General features: G+C 49.0%; 1 protein-coding gene and 1 pseudogene across 1 annotated transcript; one reads left to right on the top strand and one right to left on the bottom strand.

Moving 5' to 3' along the window:
• Positions 1-8289: 8289 nt before the first annotated feature.
• LOC127321915 (low molecular mass early light-inducible protein HV90, chloroplastic) lies at positions 8290-9046 on the bottom strand. The gene is made up of 2 exons (XM_051350875.2): positions 8789-9046; positions 8290-8695 (listed from the first exon to the last, which is right to left on the bottom strand). Exons 1-2 carry the CDS (start codon positions 8933-8935, stop codon positions 8342-8344), a joined length of 501 nt encoding a protein of 166 aa, XP_051206835.1. The 5' UTR covers positions 8936-9046; the 3' UTR covers positions 8290-8341.
• A 742-nt stretch (positions 9047-9788) lies between these two features.
• Positions 9789-13016, top strand: LOC139835634 (uncharacterized; annotated as a pseudogene).
• Positions 13017-19831: the final 6815 nt, after the last annotated feature.

Below are 19831 nucleotides of genomic sequence, written 5' to 3'. Positions count from 1 at the left end.
ACAAACTTGGTCCTGGCGGTTTTAGGGTGGCGCAACCGAAATGGGACGCCGCGGATGAGGAGCGTGTGAATAACGGCCTCGAGCCCCTCTTCCCGCAATACAAAAACAAGCAAACCAGGAACTTTCTCCTGGCCCGGTACCGTATTGACCCGGAAACAAAGGAGCTCACCACCACTCCGGATGTGAAGCAGTTTGAGGCTCTTCTGGTAAGGAATGCACCCGCTTAATTAGCTCCTTTATGGTTGCATTCTTATTGATGAATCCAAATTTCTAAATGGTTCATGCATGTTCCTCCCGTAGGCTAAGGAGGTTGCTGCGGAAAGTGAAAAGGAAGCTAGTAGCGGCACGGGGTCCACGAGCTCCTCGCAGTGTGCCCCTTGGGACAACCCTTTAAATAGGGCGTTGAATGCCCACAAGAAGAGGGATCCATTGAGTAAGCCGACGTCGGCTGGTCGTGTGGTCAGCGAAGGATGCTCTATGAAATGGTCAGAATACTATAAGTCGGGGAAAAAGGAGAAAAAGGCCACCATCGATGAGAAGGAGGTCGCACATCTCAAGGCACAAGTTGCGCAGATCCCGACATTGGTCGAGGAGCAAGTGCAGCAACAAGTGCAACAAATCGTGGAGACCCAACAGAGGACGCAACGACAGCAAGTGGAGGACCAAGTGGGCACGACGCTTAGCTCCCTCATCCCTGCCTTGGTTGCCGGTCTGGACACGTGGTATAAGGGAGGACAAAAGGGGGAACCCCCGGTTCCCAGTTTCGCGGGTAGCAACTCCCACAACGTGGAGCCATCGGTGTGTCCGCAGGCGGCAACAATGGTGTCTCCGGCGGCGCCAACCTTGGTGGCTCCCGCGGCGCCAACCGTGGTGGCTCCCGCGGCGCCTACCTTGGTGTCTCCCGCGGCGCCATTACTTCAGCTCAATGCACCCGTCGCTGCGGATACTACGCCGCCCGGCACCGCGCCAACAAGCGGCCACTCCATCAGTTGCACGCCCGCCGCCGGCGGTGCCTCGACCTTAGCCGAGCTAGACGCCATCACGGTAACCAACCCTTGGCCAATGACTTCCATATCCTTGCCTTTGACTAGCTAGCCATCCCTAACGCCCTACATGTTTTCCGCAGAGCTCCGCCGTCGACGTCCCATGCACTCTCCTGCAGTTTGTGAACGGCGAGTTGATCGATGTTGCCAAGGCCAAAATCGTTCAACCGAGCAACCGTCAGTTACACGGTAGACCCATGCAACCCGACGTGTATAGGATTCAACTGGTTCGGGTGCTTAGCGGCTACGACGACGTGCTACCTCCCTTTCAACCCCATGGTGCCGACGAAGATGAGGTCCTTACCCTCCAGCATTGCTTCAATTGGTCCATGGTTTGGCCAAAGAGCCAGATTCGTTTGGGGGCGAGGGACACCACCCCACAGACAGCACCCCCAGCCGTGCCGGCGCCAAGCCATGGCAAGACCACCCCAACGGTGCCGCCATCAGCTGATGTGGACATGCAGATGGCACAGGATCCGAACGATGGTCTGGACGAGGACAGTACGTTCGCCAACCTGGACTGCAACTTCGATTTTGGGGTGATGGACTACGATCTCAGTAGCCAACCCTCCCAAGCTGCCGCCGAGGGGAAAACCTATTGCAACAAACGGCGCCTATTCTGTTCTCAGGAGACGCCTCCAGCTGCCGACTTCACCGAGACTCAGCCGATAGCCGAGGTGAGAAGTGTTATCAGTCCTAACACACTGAAGAAGGCTTGCGAAGAGGAGAATGCAGTCCCAGTAAATACGAAGCCGAAGGGACAGAAAAGAAAGAAGAAGGATGACAAGTCTGCCAGCCAGCCGGCACCTATCCGTGCTCAGGACGGGCCACCAGTGCCCAAGAATATAGAGGCGAGGGTGCATGTGTCGGGTGAGCGGATGCTAATTCAACGATTGTACGATGCTGCACCCGGTCCTATGCGATCTCTGGTTGACGGTGTTATGTTTATGGAGGAGCGGCGTCTCAGGGAGAAAGATCATGGATACCCAGTGTATGTTGCCAAGGTGCCCTCGGGCCATGGCTTTGTCGATAGTGGCTTCGCGGAGAAGATCTTCCTGCGGTATGATGACATCTTCGCCATGCTGAACAGTTATCCGCTGCACTACACCTTCATTCGCCTATACTCGCTCAGCAAGGCGATGCGGATCATTAGACACAACATCCCGGACATCGCGATAGCCGACCCCTTCTACATGCGTGCCGTCCACTTGGCCACCACCGGAGACCGGGCAGTCGCGAGTCGATACCTCAAAGACTTCTTTCTAGCAAACCAGAAGAAGTGTAACATCCTCCTGCCTGTATTTCCCGAGTAAGTCACCCCCTCACCGTACCAGTCTTCACTCGTGATTTTTTTAGATTTCAATCGTCATGTTCTAAAACATTATGTGTTCTACGCAGAGACAAAACCTGCACACTCATCTCCATAACCCCGAAACATTCCGTGGCCACATACCTCGATGCGGACGGTAAGTCAACCACGGACTACACGAATGTCAAGGCCGTACTTGATGATGCTCTCAATGGCTACATCAAAGCGAAAGGCAACATGCAGAGGCCAAATGTTAGGTACGGGAAGCATGTGTTCAAGCACCAAACAAAGTTTCCCTGCGTCAAGAAGCCGCCTTCTAGTAACAAGGATGCCTACTACGCCCTCTATCACATGGATAAGTTCATACGGGACCAGCAGCAGCTTACGCTACCTGAGCATCTCAGAGACTGGGCCAACAAATTGTCGCGGGTCCCTGACGACGGCATCAAGCAAGACTTCTTCCGCATCCAAGTAGAGTTTTGTGAAATCATCCATCAAGATGTCGTTAGAAGCGCGGGGGAGTTCTACGCCGGTTATCAGCCGTCAAACAGTGACATAGACACAATGCTCCAAATGCAGGGTGATGACTACCGCTCATGGATGTGCTTGAAGAAAGGCGGCGGTTTTATCCACGCTCCGAGAAAGTCTTGATGTGCAAGCCTAGTTATGTAGTTGTGAACTAAAGACGAGCTTCTGTTGTAATAAACTTTATCCAGCACTTTACTTGCTATTAATTACTAGTTCGGCTATGTTTGTGAACTTATATATATGGCTCTATCGTTTTCCGCACTTGATTTGGTCGTTAATTTTGTTTGCATATGCCGATGATTAGAATGGTTGGTCACTTGTACACTCGGGGGTGGAGCGAGCGAGCCTGGTGTGATGGCACAAATATCCATGTCTTGTGCATCCTACCTGGCCTCGCTCACTCCATCCCTGAATGTTAAAATTTGTTTTGACCAACAATGTATGAGGCATTCCATTTAGTTCATAGTAGCTACTTATCTCTTGTTTGAGTTGGCACTTCTTAATTGCATTTGGCCGATGATTAGAATGGTTGGTCACTTGTATACTCCGTGGTGACGTAAGCGAGCCTGGTGTGATGGCACAAATATCCATGTCTTATGCATCCTACATGGCCTCGCTGACGCCATCACGGAATGTTAATATTTGTTTTGACCGACAAAGTATGGGGCATTCCATTTAGTTCATACTAGCTACTTATCTCTTGTTTGAGTTGGCACTTCTTAATTGCATTTGGCCGATGATTAGAATGGTTGGTCACTTGTACACTCCGTGGTGACGTAAGCGAGCCTGGTGTGATGGCACAAATATCCATGTCTTGTGCATCCTACCTGGTCTCGCTTACTCCATCACGGAATGTTAATATTTGTTTTGACCGACAAAGTATGAGGCCCTTGTCATTCTTCCATTTGCTTTCGTATTTCAAAATGCCGATGATTAGAATGTTTTGTCACTTGTACACTCGGGGGAGGGGCTAGTGAACCTGGTGCGATGACACAAGTATCAATCTCTTGTGCATCCTACTTGGTTTCACTAACCCCTTCCCTAAATGTTGATATTTGTTCCGACCAACAATGTATGAGGCATGCCTTTTAGTTCATACTACTTGGATCGTTTTTGAGTTTGCTCTTATTCGTTGCAAACATCTATGAGCGTGCACTAATGTTTCTTTGGCTTGTTCATATATGTGCAGATATGACGTGGTATGTCGTGTACAAGGGCAAGGTTCCCGGAGTCTACAACGACTGGGAGGAGTGTCGGAGACAGGTTCACCGTTTTAGCGGTAACAGCTACAAAGGGTACACCACTAGAGCGGAGGCCGAAGATAGATACGCACGCTATTTGGCGGGAGAGAGGAGGGAGCGGAGGAGGAACCGGATGAAGACCACTATCATCGGGATGGTGCTAGTAGTGACTCTAGCTCTCTTCTATGTGATTGTACTTTAGATGATCGATCTTGTGTAACCACTAGCTCATTTGCGACTTTGTAACCCCGTAACTTGCATTGTAACCTCGTAACTTCTCTAATGTGAAATCTTGTGAATCATGTGGGGCTAATGTGAAGAACTATGTATGGATAAGCTGTGCTGTTGTTTATATGTGTTATATATCCTGTATTGTGCTATTGTACTGTGATATACAACCTGTATAAATACCTGCCAGGATACAAAAAAAAATTGAAATTCGTAGCAGTGGCGCACTAGTGGCCCATCAGTGGCGCACGTCCACTAAGTAGCAGTGGCGCACTGCGCTGGATCCAGTGGCGCACTGCCCTGTGATCCCCTCCGAGACTAGCAGTGGCGCACCAGGAACCTCAGCAAGGGCGCACGTCCCCGGAGACAGCAGTGGCGCACGTCCACACGCAGCAGTGGCGCACCACCTCGCTGAAACAGTGGCGCACGCAAACGGTAGCGATGGCGCACCTCGTCTAGACAGTGGTGGCGCATCGCCATCGACCAACGATGGCGCACCACTTTGGAGTAATAGTGGCGCAACTGCTGGACATGTCAATGGCGCACCACGCGTGCGCCATCGGGTATCTGTGCTAGTAGTGGCGCACCCCTAGTGCGCCACTACTAGGAGTTAGCAGTGGCGTGATAGCAGTGGCGCACCACTAGTGCGCCACTGAAGGCTATATGTGGTGCGCCACTGATTGCCTTTTTCCTAGTAGTGAGAAGAGTGCGGGGAGGCCGCCTCGGTACCACCCCGCCCTCATTTATAAGCGCCTGTCGCGCGGCCAAGTGGGGGGCGTGGGCCACGACGCTAGATTAACTGCGCCACGATCTCCCCCACGTCCGCAGCGGTTACTAGTAACGGCCACACCACGATGCCCACTACCGCAGAAGATCCGAAGGAGACATTGATTTGACCAGACGAAGAGACACAACAGTAGTTGCCGTCAGAACCGTCCAGTCGGGCGCAGGGCCCGAGGCGGCGGAGACTCTGGCGCGCCCAAGCCGCAGCCGGACGTCCCTTCCCAATCCGGCCCATGTTCTCCCAACGAGGCGGAAGTGCTTCCAACACTTATAAAAAACAAAACCGCAAAAACAAAGCGGCGTCCGGCTCGAGAGTAGCCGGATGAAGCAAGCCGAATGAGGGCGTAGCCGGCTGAACGTAAACTCTCAGCCGGCCACTCGAGTGCTTTCCAGACAAAGTTCATGAGATCGGAGACTAATGGCCAGGAAAACCTGCCAAGGCCCTTCTCCACGCAGGACCTTGCTAGCTTCAGGGGCTAATGTCGGGGAGAAGACCCCGGGTAGGGCAAAAGACTAGGAGCAGCTGGCTCAAGGCCGGCTGGCCCGCGGCAAAGGCCGGCTGAGGAGCAGCTGGCTGGAGCCGTGGCTGGCTGCCTTGGGAGCCGGCTGGTTCAAGGTCTACGATGGCCTAGTCACGGCCGCATGCGCTGTGGCTGGGCCGGCTTCTACGTGCCATATCCGGCTGGTTTATCTCTCCCTGACCGGCTCGAGGCTGGCGAGCCTTGCAGGAGAAGGAGCTGGAAGGGTGATCCGGGTGCACAAAGTCCAGGCTGATCTCACCTTCCCTAAAGTAAGGGGCACTGTGGAGCAACAGTGCCCCCGTCAGATAGGCCATCATGGCTCAGGTTGCGCCACGCCGCTACAGGCCATCGATGGCGACAGGGACGCTTCCTCCGTACCGCTGACTTCGGCAGGAGACAAGATAGGCCTCAACGCCTCAACGGCTGCTGACGACAGCGCCTCGGGAAGGAGCGGGAAGCTGGAGCCGGCGCAGCCGGCCACTAGATCATAGGGACTTCTTTGTATATTGTCAGCGTCTATATAAGCTGTGCTACCCCTCTCGTGCGGGGGGACGATCGATACTTTGCCATTTCTAGTCTTAGAGCTGCCTGTGAGAGAGACCTTCGTCTACCTTAGCCTCTCAGGTGCAGCCGGATACAGCTCAAGGAGCACCATTGTACTGTGATATCTCTTATACACTCTAGAGCAGGAGTAGGGGTGTTACCTCCATACGAGGGCCCCGAACCTGGGTACGTCGCCGTGTCGCTCGTGCTCATACCCGCATCCGGATACCGCCGTAGACCATATCAGGAACCACTCTCATTAGCCACCCTATGGCATATGCCGTGACGATACCACGACAATAAGTAGAACCTAAAAAAACATACCAATATTGCTTACTCAACACCAAAGCTTTACATCTTTTTTAAAAATATAATGTAATTCGAACAATCAAGACGTTTGATTATCCCTTCCCTCGTTCACGCAACTCGGTTTTGATTATCTTTTTGCTGGAAAATCCTTTCAATTTTTGATGTCACCACTGGTACATTTCAAATATCTGAAAATCTTTGAAGTCTTCAATTCTACAAGTATGTATAATGAATAACTCAAGCTTATCTTGTATATACTAGGGTGCATTCAATGTTCAATGATAAATCTATGTAATACAAACAATATTATTTACATTGATCCTAGAATACGAGTTCATGTTTGGAGGTAAAAATAGTCTATGTTTTTTTGGTCTCTAATCGATTTTGCGTAGTGTTCACCAAAACACGCATAACTTTCTCATACGGAGTCCGTTTTCGATGTATGATCACTCAACATTTTCAGAAAAAACACACGCATCTAAATATATTCACCAAAAATCAAGGTAGGGCGGCTGCCCTACCTTGCCCTACTAGGAGCTTCGCCCCTAACAGCCATAGCTCTAACTTTTGCATCGATTGATGCATGCAACTCTTTTATTAGCTTATTTCAGCATCAGTTTAAAGTTGCAGTTTACAAATAAATACATCGTGGGTAACTTAGGATCGATACATGTATCAATTAACCACTAAAAACTAAAGAGAGCATGAAAGCATGCTATCCCAAAATCAAAATACTAAATGCATTGGGTGTACATATCCCGTTCAACCCTCTCTAGCCAGTTAAATCTAGTATCTAAATTATCTGGTTTCTCCATTGGTTGTAGGAAGGACCACATACGGATTCAATACGTTGCTGTGAAAATAATCATTACGCATATTCCACATGGCCAATAATAAAATGAATACAACGCATACACCCACTCATATTTGCACTTTATCCTTCTTATTAACGCGGCGTAACTAAATCCCAAACAAATTACTAGTAATGTTACACAAATTAGTAATGTTACTCCAGGGAACTATATTGAATGCCATATGTACTATCCGCCCAACCACTTTAGCTGATATGCAATTTATAAATAAATGTTATATTGTCTCCTCATGATCTGAAAAGTAACATTTTGTATAGCCTTGCCATTTTCTCTTGCCTAAGTTTTTTTTGTAAGGATTACTTTTTGGTACAGGAACTACATATTTTTTAGAGGTAATTTATTTTCTAAATGTACTTATACAGAAATAGTGTATTGTCATTAATATGGTCTAGGTATAATGATTTAACTGAAAAGGCGCCCGATATTGTTAGTCCCCAAACAAAGGCATCAAGATTCGTGGTTAGGTTAACATCAAGAAGCCAAGTGACTAAATGGATCCGTAGAACTTCTCCATTCCCAGTTAAATTTCTCCCAAACACTTATTCACCAAGTGTTTGGCGAAATTCGAAGTGCTTGTACATTTGATCTGTCCCTCCCCTACTGAGCAAGTCACCAGCATACAGATTGTTGTATGCATAGACAACCAGCCATAGTAATTATGTTCAATGGCTAGCCCGTTCAGTACGTAGAAACTCGATTGAATTTTAGTTTGTACCCTTACTTAACATTTTACAAGAATTGCCCCACTTAAAATATCTTCATGCAAACAGTACGCGGAATTGTGCAGTAGTACCGCGGACAAAGGGAGCCAAATTTCAGTAACACTGCGATATTTTGCAAAGAAAACCCGAAGGACCTGTACATTTTTCCTATCCACTGTATTACGGCCTAGCGAAGCAAGTACGGAGTACAAAAACTCAAGATACGAACATACACGAATGACTAGCTAGAAGCCCAAACTAATCTAGATGTTGATGAATGGCGCGCCGGTGAGGATCTCGGTGGCGGCGAGCGCGACGAGTCCGAGCATGGCGAAGCGGCCGTTCCAGAGCTCGGCGTTGGCGTTCATGATGGCACCGGCCCTGCCCTCGGCGCTCTCGCCCTGGAGGAGCGGCACCAGCGACGCCACTGAGAGCACCGCCACGGTGTACGCGAACCACGCCTGCCCGGTGCTGTTGCCGAGCTGCGAGAGGAGGCCGTCGCCGCGCCCTGCTTCGACGGCCAGCGCCGTGACGAATCCCACCATGGCCAGACGCCCATTGATGCGCTCTGGGGCCGGTCCGCTGAACGCCAGCGCGTCCCAGATTGAGGGGCTCGGCTGTGGCAGGAACAAATATCAGAAATTTGCAAATGAACCGGGTGACATAGTGACATGTAAGTCGTACTACAAGTTCAACTTCAACAAACGTACCTTGGGCGATGGTGTACTCGGCTTCTCTGTTTGTGCCCGGACTACGAAGGCGTGTCGGCCCAGCGCAGACAGAGACCGGGCGCCGAGGCGGCCGGCCGGCAAGACGGCGGCACCGGCGAAGGAGCTCATGGCCATCACAGTCGCCATCTATTGCGCGGAAAGTGCAGGAAGGGAGGAAGAAGCTACGGAAATTGCTAGTACTAGATGATTGCTACTTGCTGTTTGTGTCGTAGAGTGTTGCTGATGTATTTGCTGTGAGCGAGTGGGCGCAATTTATAGGCCCGTGGTCGGGGCTAGCGAGGTAACCCGTGAGGAGCTGGGCGGTGGCCGCGACGGTGCCCACGTCGCGAGCGGCTCCCGGCCGTGAGTTGGCCTTGTACGTGGACTTGGAGGCCACCCTGCGAAGGGCTTCATAACCCGCCAAACAAAGAAAAGTTGCAAAACATAGGTTGGGGACTCTTATGGGAATGGTCACACTCACGAGAATCAAGACATGAGGAGGTGAGAAATCAGCACTAGTGGAGAAGAGACTTTGGTCCCAAGCCCCAGTTATGAACCAAATCGGGATCAATGGGGGGCATTGGTCCTGGTTCGTTTAGCGCAGGGCGACCCCACCCGCTGGCGTCTGTCCGTTAGCGACTTATGGTTCCGGTTTGTAGTACAAACCGGGACAAAGTCTCCAATCTGCCTATATAACCTTGCCCCTGCCTAAGTGTGAGCCACACTTAGCCATTTTATCACTTTCTTCACAAGAGGGGTGTATTGCTTTGCTCTCTTCACATGCACAAGAGGTGTTCGATGAGATGCTTAAGAGGATTTGCCACTTGAGTTTACACAAATCAAGCCACACTTAACTTGTTTTTTTCTTCTCCATCGAGGTTAACAACTTTATCCTTTCATCTGTAATTGATAAAATGCATGTGTATATATATATACATCATGATGTTCTGTAATGGTTTTTGATAAGCTTAATTATATCATGCATATGAATCGGCAATGGATGTACATTGACCGACGCTTTGACGAGTTCACTTCGGGCCTGAGTAATTTTATGGCCGTTGCTGAGGCAAACAAACATGGTGGCTTCATCTATTGTCCATGTGTTGACTGCAAGAATATCGTAAATTACGCTCACTCGAGTACCATTCACGACCACCTTCTGCGGAACGGTTTCATGCCCAGTTACTATTGTTGGACCAAGCACGGAGAAAGAGGGGTTATGATGGAAGAGAATGAAGAACAGGAAAAGGATGATGATAGTTATCCCATGTTCCCTGAATACGGTGATACTGCAGAAGGCAATGAAGACAATGAAGCAGAAGATCAAGAGGCACCAGATGAGCCTGCTGATGATGATCTTGGTCGGTCCATTGCTGATGCAAGGAGAGAATGTGAAACTGAAATGGAAAGGTTGGCCTTCGACCAAATGATAGAAGATCACAACAAATTGTTATACCCAACTTGCGAAGATGGCCATAAAAAGCTACGCATTACACTGAAATTATTGCAATAGAAGGCAGAGAACGGTGTCACTGACTCAGGATTTGGAAAGTTGCTGACAATAATTAAGAGGAAGCTTCCAAGGGGTAACGAATTGCCCGCCAGTACGTACGAAGCGAAGAAGATTGTCTGCCCTCTAGGATTAGATGTGCAAAAGATACATGCATTCATTAATGACTGCATCCTCTACCGCGGTGAGTACGAGAATTTGGATGCATGTCCGGTGTGCACTGCATTGCGGTATAAGATCAGAAGAGATGACCCTGCCAAGGTTATGTGGTATGCTCCTATAATACCACGGCTGAAACGCTTGTTCAGAAATAAAGAGCACGCTAGGTTGTTGCGATGGCACAAAGAAGACCGTAAGAAAGACGTGATGTTGAGGCACCCTGCTGATGGATCCCAATGGAGAAAAATCAATAGAGATTTCCCGTACTTTGCACAGGATGCAAGGAACTTAAGGTTTGGTCTAAGTACAGATGGCATGAATCCTTCTGGAGAGCAGAACTACAGCCATAGCACTTGGCCTGTGACTATTTGTATATATAACCTTCCTCCTTGGTTGTGCATGAAGCGGAAGTTCATTATGATTCCAGTGCTCATACAAGGCCCGAAGCAACCCGGGAACGACATTGACGTGTACCTGAAGCCATTAGTTGAAGAACTTCTACGGCTGTGGTCCATAGCAGGTGTACCTGTGTGGGACGAGCACAAGCAGGAGGAATTTGACCTACGAGCGCTGCTTTTCGTAACCATCAATGACTGGCCTGCTCTTGGTAACATTTCAGGACAGTCAAATAAGGGATACAATGCATGCGCGCACTGTTTACATGAGTTCGAAGGTGATTATTTGGATAAATGTAAGAAGGTCGTGTACCTGGGGCATCATCGATTTCTTAGGCATACCCATCCCGTAAGAAAGAAAGGCAAGCATTACAACGGTGAGGATGATCACTGGAAGAAGCCTCTCCATCCTGATGGTGTTGATATATTTAGTATGGTCAAGGATCTAGATGTAATATTTGGAAAGGGTCCTGGCGGATGGTCTGTTCCGAATGACGCTGCCGGACACGCGCCAATGTGGAAGAAGAAATCTATATTTGGGATCTACCCTATTGGCAAGTCTTAGAGGTCCGCTCTTTAATCGATGTGATGCACGTGACGAAGAATCTTTGCGTGAACCTGCTAGGCTTTCTGGGCGTGTACGGGAAGACAAAAGATACACCAGAAGCACGGGAGGACCAGCAACGTAGGAAAGACCGCAAAAAACTGCATGAGACAGATAAAGGACGTCATTACTCCAGCTACGCTCTTACAAAAGCAGAGAAGGAAATATTTTTTGAATGTCTGAGCAGTATCAAGGTCCCGTCTGGCTTCTCCTCCAATATAAAGGGAATAATAAATATGGAGAAGAAAACATTCCAGAACCTGAAGTCTCATGACTGCCACGTGATAATGACACAGTTGCTTCCGATTGCATTGAAGGGCTTCTACCAGAAAATGTCCGACTGCCCATTGTGAAGCTATGTGCATTCCTCAATGCAATTTCTCAGAAGGTAATAAATCCAGAAATTCTACCGAGGTTGCAGAATGATGTGGTCCAATGTCTCGTTAGTTTTGAGCTGGTGTTCCCACCATCCTTCTTCAATATTATGACACATCTCCGCGTTCACCTGGTCGATGAGAGTTCCATTCTCGGTCCTGTGTTTCTACACAATATGTTCCCTTTCGAGAGGTTCATGGGAATCTTAAAGAAATATGTTCATAACCGTGCTAGGCCAGAAGGAAGCATCTCCAAGGGCTATGGAACAGAGGAGGTCATTGAGTTCTGTGTTGACTTTATTCCTGACCTTAAGCCGATTGGTGTTCCTGAATCGCGGCATGAGGGGAGACTAAGTGGAAAAGGCACGCTAGCAAGGAAATCAATGATATGTAGGGACGGGATTTCTTTGACTCAAGCACACTACACAGTTCTACAAAGTTCCACCTTGGTAGCTCCGTATATCGGTGACCACAAGAACTTTGTACGCTCCCAGAACCCGGGGAAGTCGAACGATTGGATTAGACGTGAACACATGTCGACTTTCGGCGGTTGGTTGCAAAAACATCTCCTGAATAACATCGATATTGAAGATCAGCTGTACTTGTTGGCCCAGACACCATCTTCGACTGTAGTGACTTTCCAAGGGTACGAGATAAATGGGAATACATTTTACACGATAGCCCAAGATAAAAAGAGCACCAACTAAAATAGTGGTGTCCGATTTGATGCAATAAACAACGAAGGCCCAAATGACACATATTATGGTTACATAGAGGATATATGGGAACTTGACTATGGACCTTCTTTTAAGGTCCCTTTGTTTAGGTGCAAATGGGTCAACAAAACAGGAGGCGGGGTTCAGGTAGACAAGTTGTATGGAATGACACCAGTGGATCTCAACAATCTTGGGTGTAGAGACGAACCATTCGTCCTAGCCAAGGATGTGGCCCAGGTTTTCTATGTGAAGGATATGTCTACCAAACCAAGAAAAAGGAAACATAAGGAAACGAATACATCAAACGATGAGCCAAAGCGCCACATAGTTCTTTCTGGAAAAAGAAACATCGTGGAGTGGACGACAAGACAGACATGTCAGAAGATTATAATAAGTTTGATGAAATTCCACCCTTCAGAGTGAACATTGACCCAAGCATCAAGTTAAATGATGAAGATGCTCCATGGTAGAAGGTTAAATGATGAAGATGCTCCATCATCAAGTTAATTGAAGAATGTTCATGGCACAAATGATTATCTCAACATGCCAATCAATTTCCCATTTATTTTTGTGTAATCGTGTAACTGTATGTAAGATATTAAAAGTGGAGATGGTTGGCTTTTTGTACCATATATATATAGAGGAGATGTAGTTGTTCACAGGCTTGCAGGGAAAAAATTCCGAGGCGCAGCTTCCGAAGATGTCGTAGGGCGTGTGCACCAACGACATCTTCGAGAAGCTGCGCCACGGGAGATTTCCCAACCCTTTCCCCAACACTGTTAGAGGAGATGTAGTCGTTCACGGCTTGCAGGAAAAAAATTCCGAGGAGCAACTTCCGAAGATGCCGTAGGGCGTGTGCACCAACGACATCTTCGAAAAGCTGCGCCACGGGAGATTTCCCAACCCTTTCCCCAACACTGTTAGAGGAGATGTAGTCGTTCACGGCTTGCAGGGGAAAAATTCCGAGGAGCAGCTTCCGAAGATGCCGTAGGGCATGTGCACCAACGACATCTTCGAGAAGCTGCGCCACGGGAGATTTCCCAACCCTTTCCTTCATCCATGGGAATGAAACTCTGCTTGGCTTGTTGATCTGCTTGGCAAGGCGTATCGATGCTCCTTTTATAGGCACGGCACCGCTTCTACTTTGTCTTGTTCCTTCGACAGGTCGTCGTGCGCTACATGCTTTATCTCATCGAGCAGTGCGTCCACCCATGCGTTCTTATCCTGCTGACATCTTTAGTCCCGGTTGCACCCACCAGCCGGGACTAAAGGTTACCGACACGTACTTATCCCACCGACAGTTTTGTTAGATGACAAAAAAAAGGATCTTTAGTCCCGGTTGTACCCACCAGCCGGGACTAAAGGTTACCCACACGTCCTTATCCCACCGACAGTTTTGTTAGATGACAAAAAAAAGGATCTTTAGTCCCGGTTGTACCCACCAGCCGGGACTAATGTTTGCCTGACTAATCCTCCCCAGATAATGTAGAAACCAGATAAGCCTCCCCCAGATTAAGCCTCCCATCTATTGTCCCGGTTTGAGCCCCCAACCGGGATGAAAGTTTCCGGTGCCACTGCGTTCCCGCCTATTTTTCTTCCCGCGCTTTCCACTGCTTCCCGCCACCGTCTTCCCGCCATTTTTTCACTATATATATGTAGGCTTGGCCTCCATTTACATATCACATCGACTCATATCTGCAAACCTCATCACTCTGTCCCATGGCTTCCATCGTATCTCTAACCCCCCGGGAGGCGGAGGCGCTTTGCGCCTCAAACTACCCCTGCCCGCCGGGCTACCGCGTCCCGACCGGCTGGTTGCTGAGCGTCGGAGGCGTACCGGTCCCACCTGTTCCTCTAGGTGTGGCGCGCGAGATGGCCATCACAAACCACTACTACTTCGAGCTCACGCCAGAGCAGCGGAGGAATCCCCAGTGGCATCCCGACTACATCCCGACTTGGGACAGCTTCTTCATCAATCGGCTTGAGAGTGCGCTTGCCAGGCACGAGGAGGACGGCCCGCCTCGTTCGAACTTCAACGAGGCCGGTCGTCGGCTGTGGTGGCGCGGCCGGACTCTCCAGAGTGTCATGGCCTACCGTGGTCCCCGCCTACGCTACCCTCAGTCCCAGACCACGCGTGCTCACCCGCCGAGGTTCGACTACCGCGACTCCGATGCCAGCGACGATGATGTCGGTGACTACGACGACTACAGTGGCGACTACTATAGGGCTAGGCACGAGTATGACTGAATGACTCGAACAGTCGAATCTGGCCATGTATCTTAATTTTCAGTTGAGCTCTGTACTTTAATTCCAGTTCAATCGTAATAATTTTTTTATTCACGTCCATTGTTTCCCGCCCTTTTCCTCCCGTGCGCCGTTGTGGCGGGAAACTTTTCTCATCATCAGCGTCTGCCACGATGAAGCCACCAACTCTGGGATAAAAGGGGTATATAAACAAAATTTAAACTAAAACAATTGACAATGACTTTATTGAAAATACAATTAAAATAGATAAACAACTATTCTAGTCGATCTACTCGTCGTCGAAGGTTGTCTCGGTCCAAATGTCATCCCACCGAGGGTCGTTGTCGGCCAAGTTGTATTCGGGTTGTCGAGCTTGAACTCGGCGACGGCCCGACGGTGGCGCCTATTGGACCTGCGATGTGCCCGGAGGTTAGCGAAGAACGCGTCGGTGTTGTTGACGTTGTTGGGGAACTGCGCCCTCCACTGGCGCATCAACTCCTCGTCGTGCTCGGTGATGGCGATCCGGCGCTGCACCTGGCGGTGGCGGCGACGGTCCTCGTCGTCGATGAGGCACGGCGTCGGCGTGAGGAACTCCGCCTCCTCTAGCGATTCGACGTCTGGGAAGTTCATGTCGCGCCGTGGCCGCCGAAATCGCCACACGGCCGCGTCGTAAGCGCGCGCCGCCAGCTCCGGGGTGTTGTACGTGCCGAGGGTGAGCCGGAAGCCACCGGCGCGCATCTCGGCGTAGAACCTACCGTTCGAACGCGCTCGGACGCCACAGAAACCGGACGAGCCGCGACGGCGTGGCGGCATCCCGGAGACGAATGAGCGGAGGCAACGGCGACGTGTGGTTCCGCGCGCTGTTGGCGTGTGAAGCACACGTTCGTTGGGAACCCCAAGAGGAAGGTGTGATGCGTATAGCAGAAAGTTTCCCTCAGTAAGAAACCAAGGTTATCGAACCAGTAGGAGATGAAGGCCACGTGAAGGTTGTTGGTGAAGGAGTGTAGTGCGGCGCAACACCAGGGATTCCGGCGCCAACGTGGAACCTGCACAACACAATCACAATACTTTGCCCCAACTTAACAGTGAGGTTGTCAATCTCACCGGCTTGCTGAAAACAAAGGATTAAACGTATGGTGTGGAGAATGATGTTTGTTTGCGATGAACAACAAAGAACAGAGATTGCAGTAGATTGTATTTCAGATGTAAAAGAATGGGCCGGGGTCCACAGTTCACTAGTGGTGTCTCTCCAATAAGATAAATAGCATGTTGGGTGAACAAATTACAGTTGGGCAATTGACATTAGAGATGCACATACATATATCATGATGACTACTATGAGATTTAATTAGGGCATTACGACAAAGAACATAGACCGCTATCCAGCATGCATCTATGCCTAAAAAGTTCACCTTTGGGTTAGCATCCGCACCCCTTCCAGTATTAAGTTGCAAACAACAGACAATTGCATTAAGTACTGCGTGTAATGTAATCAACACAAATATCCTTAGACAAAGCATCGATGTTTTATCCCTAGTGGCAACAGCACATCCACAACCTTAGAACTTTCTCACACATCGTCCTGCATTCAATGGAGGCATCTACCCACTATCGAGCATAAATACTCCCTCTTGGAATCACAAGTATCAACTTGGCCAGAGCCTCTACTAGCAACGGAGAGCATGCAAGAACATAAACAACACATATATGATAGATTGATTATCAACTTGACATAGTATTCAATATTCATCGGATCCCAACAAACGCAACATGTAGTATTACAAATAGATGATCTTGATCATGATAGGCAGCTCACAAGATCTAAACATGATAGCACAAGAGGAGAAGACAACCATCTAGCTACTGCTATGGACCCATAGTCCAAGGATGAACTACTCACGCATCAGTCCGGAGGCGGGCATGGTGATGTAGAGCCCTCCGGTGATGATTCCCCTCTCCGGCAGGGTGCCGGAGGCGATCTCCTGAATCCCCCGAGATGGGATTGGCGGCGGCGGCGTCTCTGGAACTTTTCTCGTATCGTGGCTCTCGGTGATAGGGTTTTCGCGACGGAGAGAATATATAGGCGAAGGGGCAGAGTCGGGAGACGACCGAGGGGCCCACCCCATAGGGCGGCGCGCCCAAGGGTGGGGCCGCGCCCCCCTAGGTTGTGGCCGCCTCGTCGCCCCTCTTCGTCTCCTCTTCGGACTTCTGGAAGGCTCCGTGCAAAATAAGACCGTGGGCTTTTGTTTCGTCCAATTCCGAGAATATTTCCTGTGTAGGATTTCTGAAACCAAAAACAGCAGAAAACAGGAACTGGCGCTTCGGCATCTTGTTAATAGGTTAGTGCCGGAAAATGCATCAAAATGATGTAAAGTGTATATAAAACATGTGAGTATTGTCATATAACTAGCATGGAACATAAGAAATTATAGATACGTTTGAGACGTATCACGCGCACGCGACGCTTTATAGCACGCAAAGCGACGCGGCAAGTTTGGCGATAGGTGGCGTGGGGCAGCGGCGGGGCATGGCACGTGGAAGCGACATCTACACGTCGCACGCCGACGGCGACGGGGCGAGGCGCGCACGTGGAAGCGGTGGCGACACGTGGCACGGGGAAGGAACACGTGTGGCACAGTGGCGGCGGTGGCAGGGTGGCACGTGGAAGGGGCGGCGACACGTGGTGCGGGAAAGTGGCGGGGCATAGCACGTGGAAGGGACACATGTGGCACGGCGGCGGCGGCTTCAAATTCAAAAGTTATTTAAATTCGTACGGAAATTATACTTTTATTAGATAGAGATTTTTCTGAACATTTTGATATATCATAGCCCTTTTTTTGATTTGAAATAAGGCGGGAACGAAAAAAATTAAAAATTTGGCCTCTGGACCCGGTTTGTGCCACAAACCGGGACCGAAGGCCAATTTTGCGCGCGCAGCGAAAAACGCAGCGAAAATAGGCCTTCGGTCCCGGTTGATGGAACAAACCGGGACCAAAGGGGGGCCTTTGGTCCCAGTTTGTGCCACGAACCGGGACCAAAGGGGGGGTATAAACTGTATCGCTTCGTCTCCGCGGAGATCAATCTCGCGGAGACGAGCGCACAGACACGCCGCCAGGCTACCGCGCTGCCGAACCGCCGCGTGCCGCCGCCCTCCGTCTCGCTCTCCACCTCCGCCACTCGCGCGCGCGCCCCGTCTGCCCTCTCTCCTCTCTCCCGACGCCGCGTGCCGTCTCCGCCGCCGCCCGCGCGCGCGCCTCCTCTCTCCGCCCGCCTCCTCCTCCTCCACCGCCGCTTCCTCCTCGCCCGCCGCCGTCGCCTCCTCTCTCCACCCGCGTCGGCCACCTCCTCCTCGACCGCCGCGCCTCCTCTCCGCCGGCCAGGTGAGCCCCGGCCGCCCCCTCTTTTAATTTTTCTTTCATTTTTATTATTCTTATTTATATTTGTAAAATTTGTATATTGTTAGTATATTTGTTTGTATATTTGTTAGTATATTTAATTAGAAAAATTGTTAGTATATAGTTCTTAATTAGATAGTTGTTATTATATATATTGTTAGTATACATATATATATATAGTTGTTAGTATATTGTTAGTATAGTTAATTCGAAAAATTTGTTATATAAAAAATAGTGAAATTTATATTAGTTAGAAATAATATATAGTTACAAATATTAGTTAAAAAATTAGTTAGAAGTACTTGTTAGTTAAAAATTTATATGTTAGAAAAAAGTAATGAAAATTATAGTTAGAAAAAAGTTGTGAAAAGAATATTTGTTAGAAATAAGTTATTCAAATTCAAATATTGAAATTTAAAAAGTTGTGAAAATTATATGTTAGAAATATTTACATGTTAGAATATAAAATAATATTTGTTAGATAAATTTTATTAGTTAGAAATATTTCTTAGTAAAAAAGCATTGACATTATATGTTAGAAATATTTGTTAGTAAAAAAGTAGTGAAGTTTTTTTATTTAGCACAATATCATTTTTTTATTTATGTTAGTACATATATGAATTAGTTTCGTAGCTACGATGCCGCGCCAGCCGCCGCGTCGTGGAGGGTCCATTTTGGAGCAGATGTTGTCGATGGGGGAGGTCCGGGACTGGGCTCCGCCGGGGTGGCACTGGGAGGTGTTATCTTCCGGGGCGCGCACCTTGGTGCGGAATCCGGGTCCCGTCGTCGACTCGGATATTCTCTGGTGGAGGTCGCGTGGGCCACGGTCGTTTCAGAAGGAGCCGGCCCCGCCGGAGGTGGTAGCTCAGCGCATTATAGAGGAGGACGAGCACGTTCGCCGTTACATGTATGCGTTAGACACCTATTATAGGACCGGATGGTCAGTATTGCAGGGATCTCACATTCACTATGACCCTGTTACTGTTCCGTGGCTTTGGGTGTTTAGCCGGCGGGGTTCAGCACCCGGTCGGCGCCGTTGAGAGGTTCTAGTAGTGATCGATGTATTAGGGTTAAATAAGATCTATGCATGCATGTAACTGCACTATCTGCTTTCAGCACTACATTATCGATCCTTAATTAATAACTATATATATATGTAACTCCAATTTCAGTTTTCTGCATTATCCTTAATTTGATCATATGATGGTTCATATATGTAACTTGCAAGTCGTTGTAGAAAGCATGGACGGACACAGAGATGAAGCCCAAGAAAAATTCATGGCTGACCTCATAGCCAACGGTACTCTGGATGATCGCGACGACGGTATTCCAGATGATGGTGGCGACGATGTCACCGCAACTTTTTTTGAATGACTCCGGTGAGGGAGCGGAAAATATTGAGCGAAGAGAAGATGGCTACGATGAGGAAGAAGATCCTAATGGCTCCGGTGAGGAAGAAGATCATCATAATGGCTCCGGAATCGTAGTTATCACCCAGGTATATAAATTAAGCCACTGCTGACTAGATGCATTAACTAATTAAATTGTACTGAGGATGAATTATTTCTTTTTTAGCCCTCCGGATCGAGCACTTATTTTGTAAAGTCGAAGAAGCGAGGCCCGGCCAAAAAGTTGGACGACGGTGT

Source organism: Lolium perenne, chromosome 2 (genome assembly GCF_019359855.2).
Source record: "Lolium perenne isolate Kyuss_39 chromosome 2, Kyuss_2.0, whole genome shotgun sequence".
Classification (NCBI taxonomy): domain Eukaryota; kingdom Viridiplantae; phylum Streptophyta; class Magnoliopsida; order Poales; family Poaceae; genus Lolium; species Lolium perenne.
Note: the sequence above shows the minus strand (reverse complement) of the source record. Positions and strands in the feature narration are given on the sequence as shown.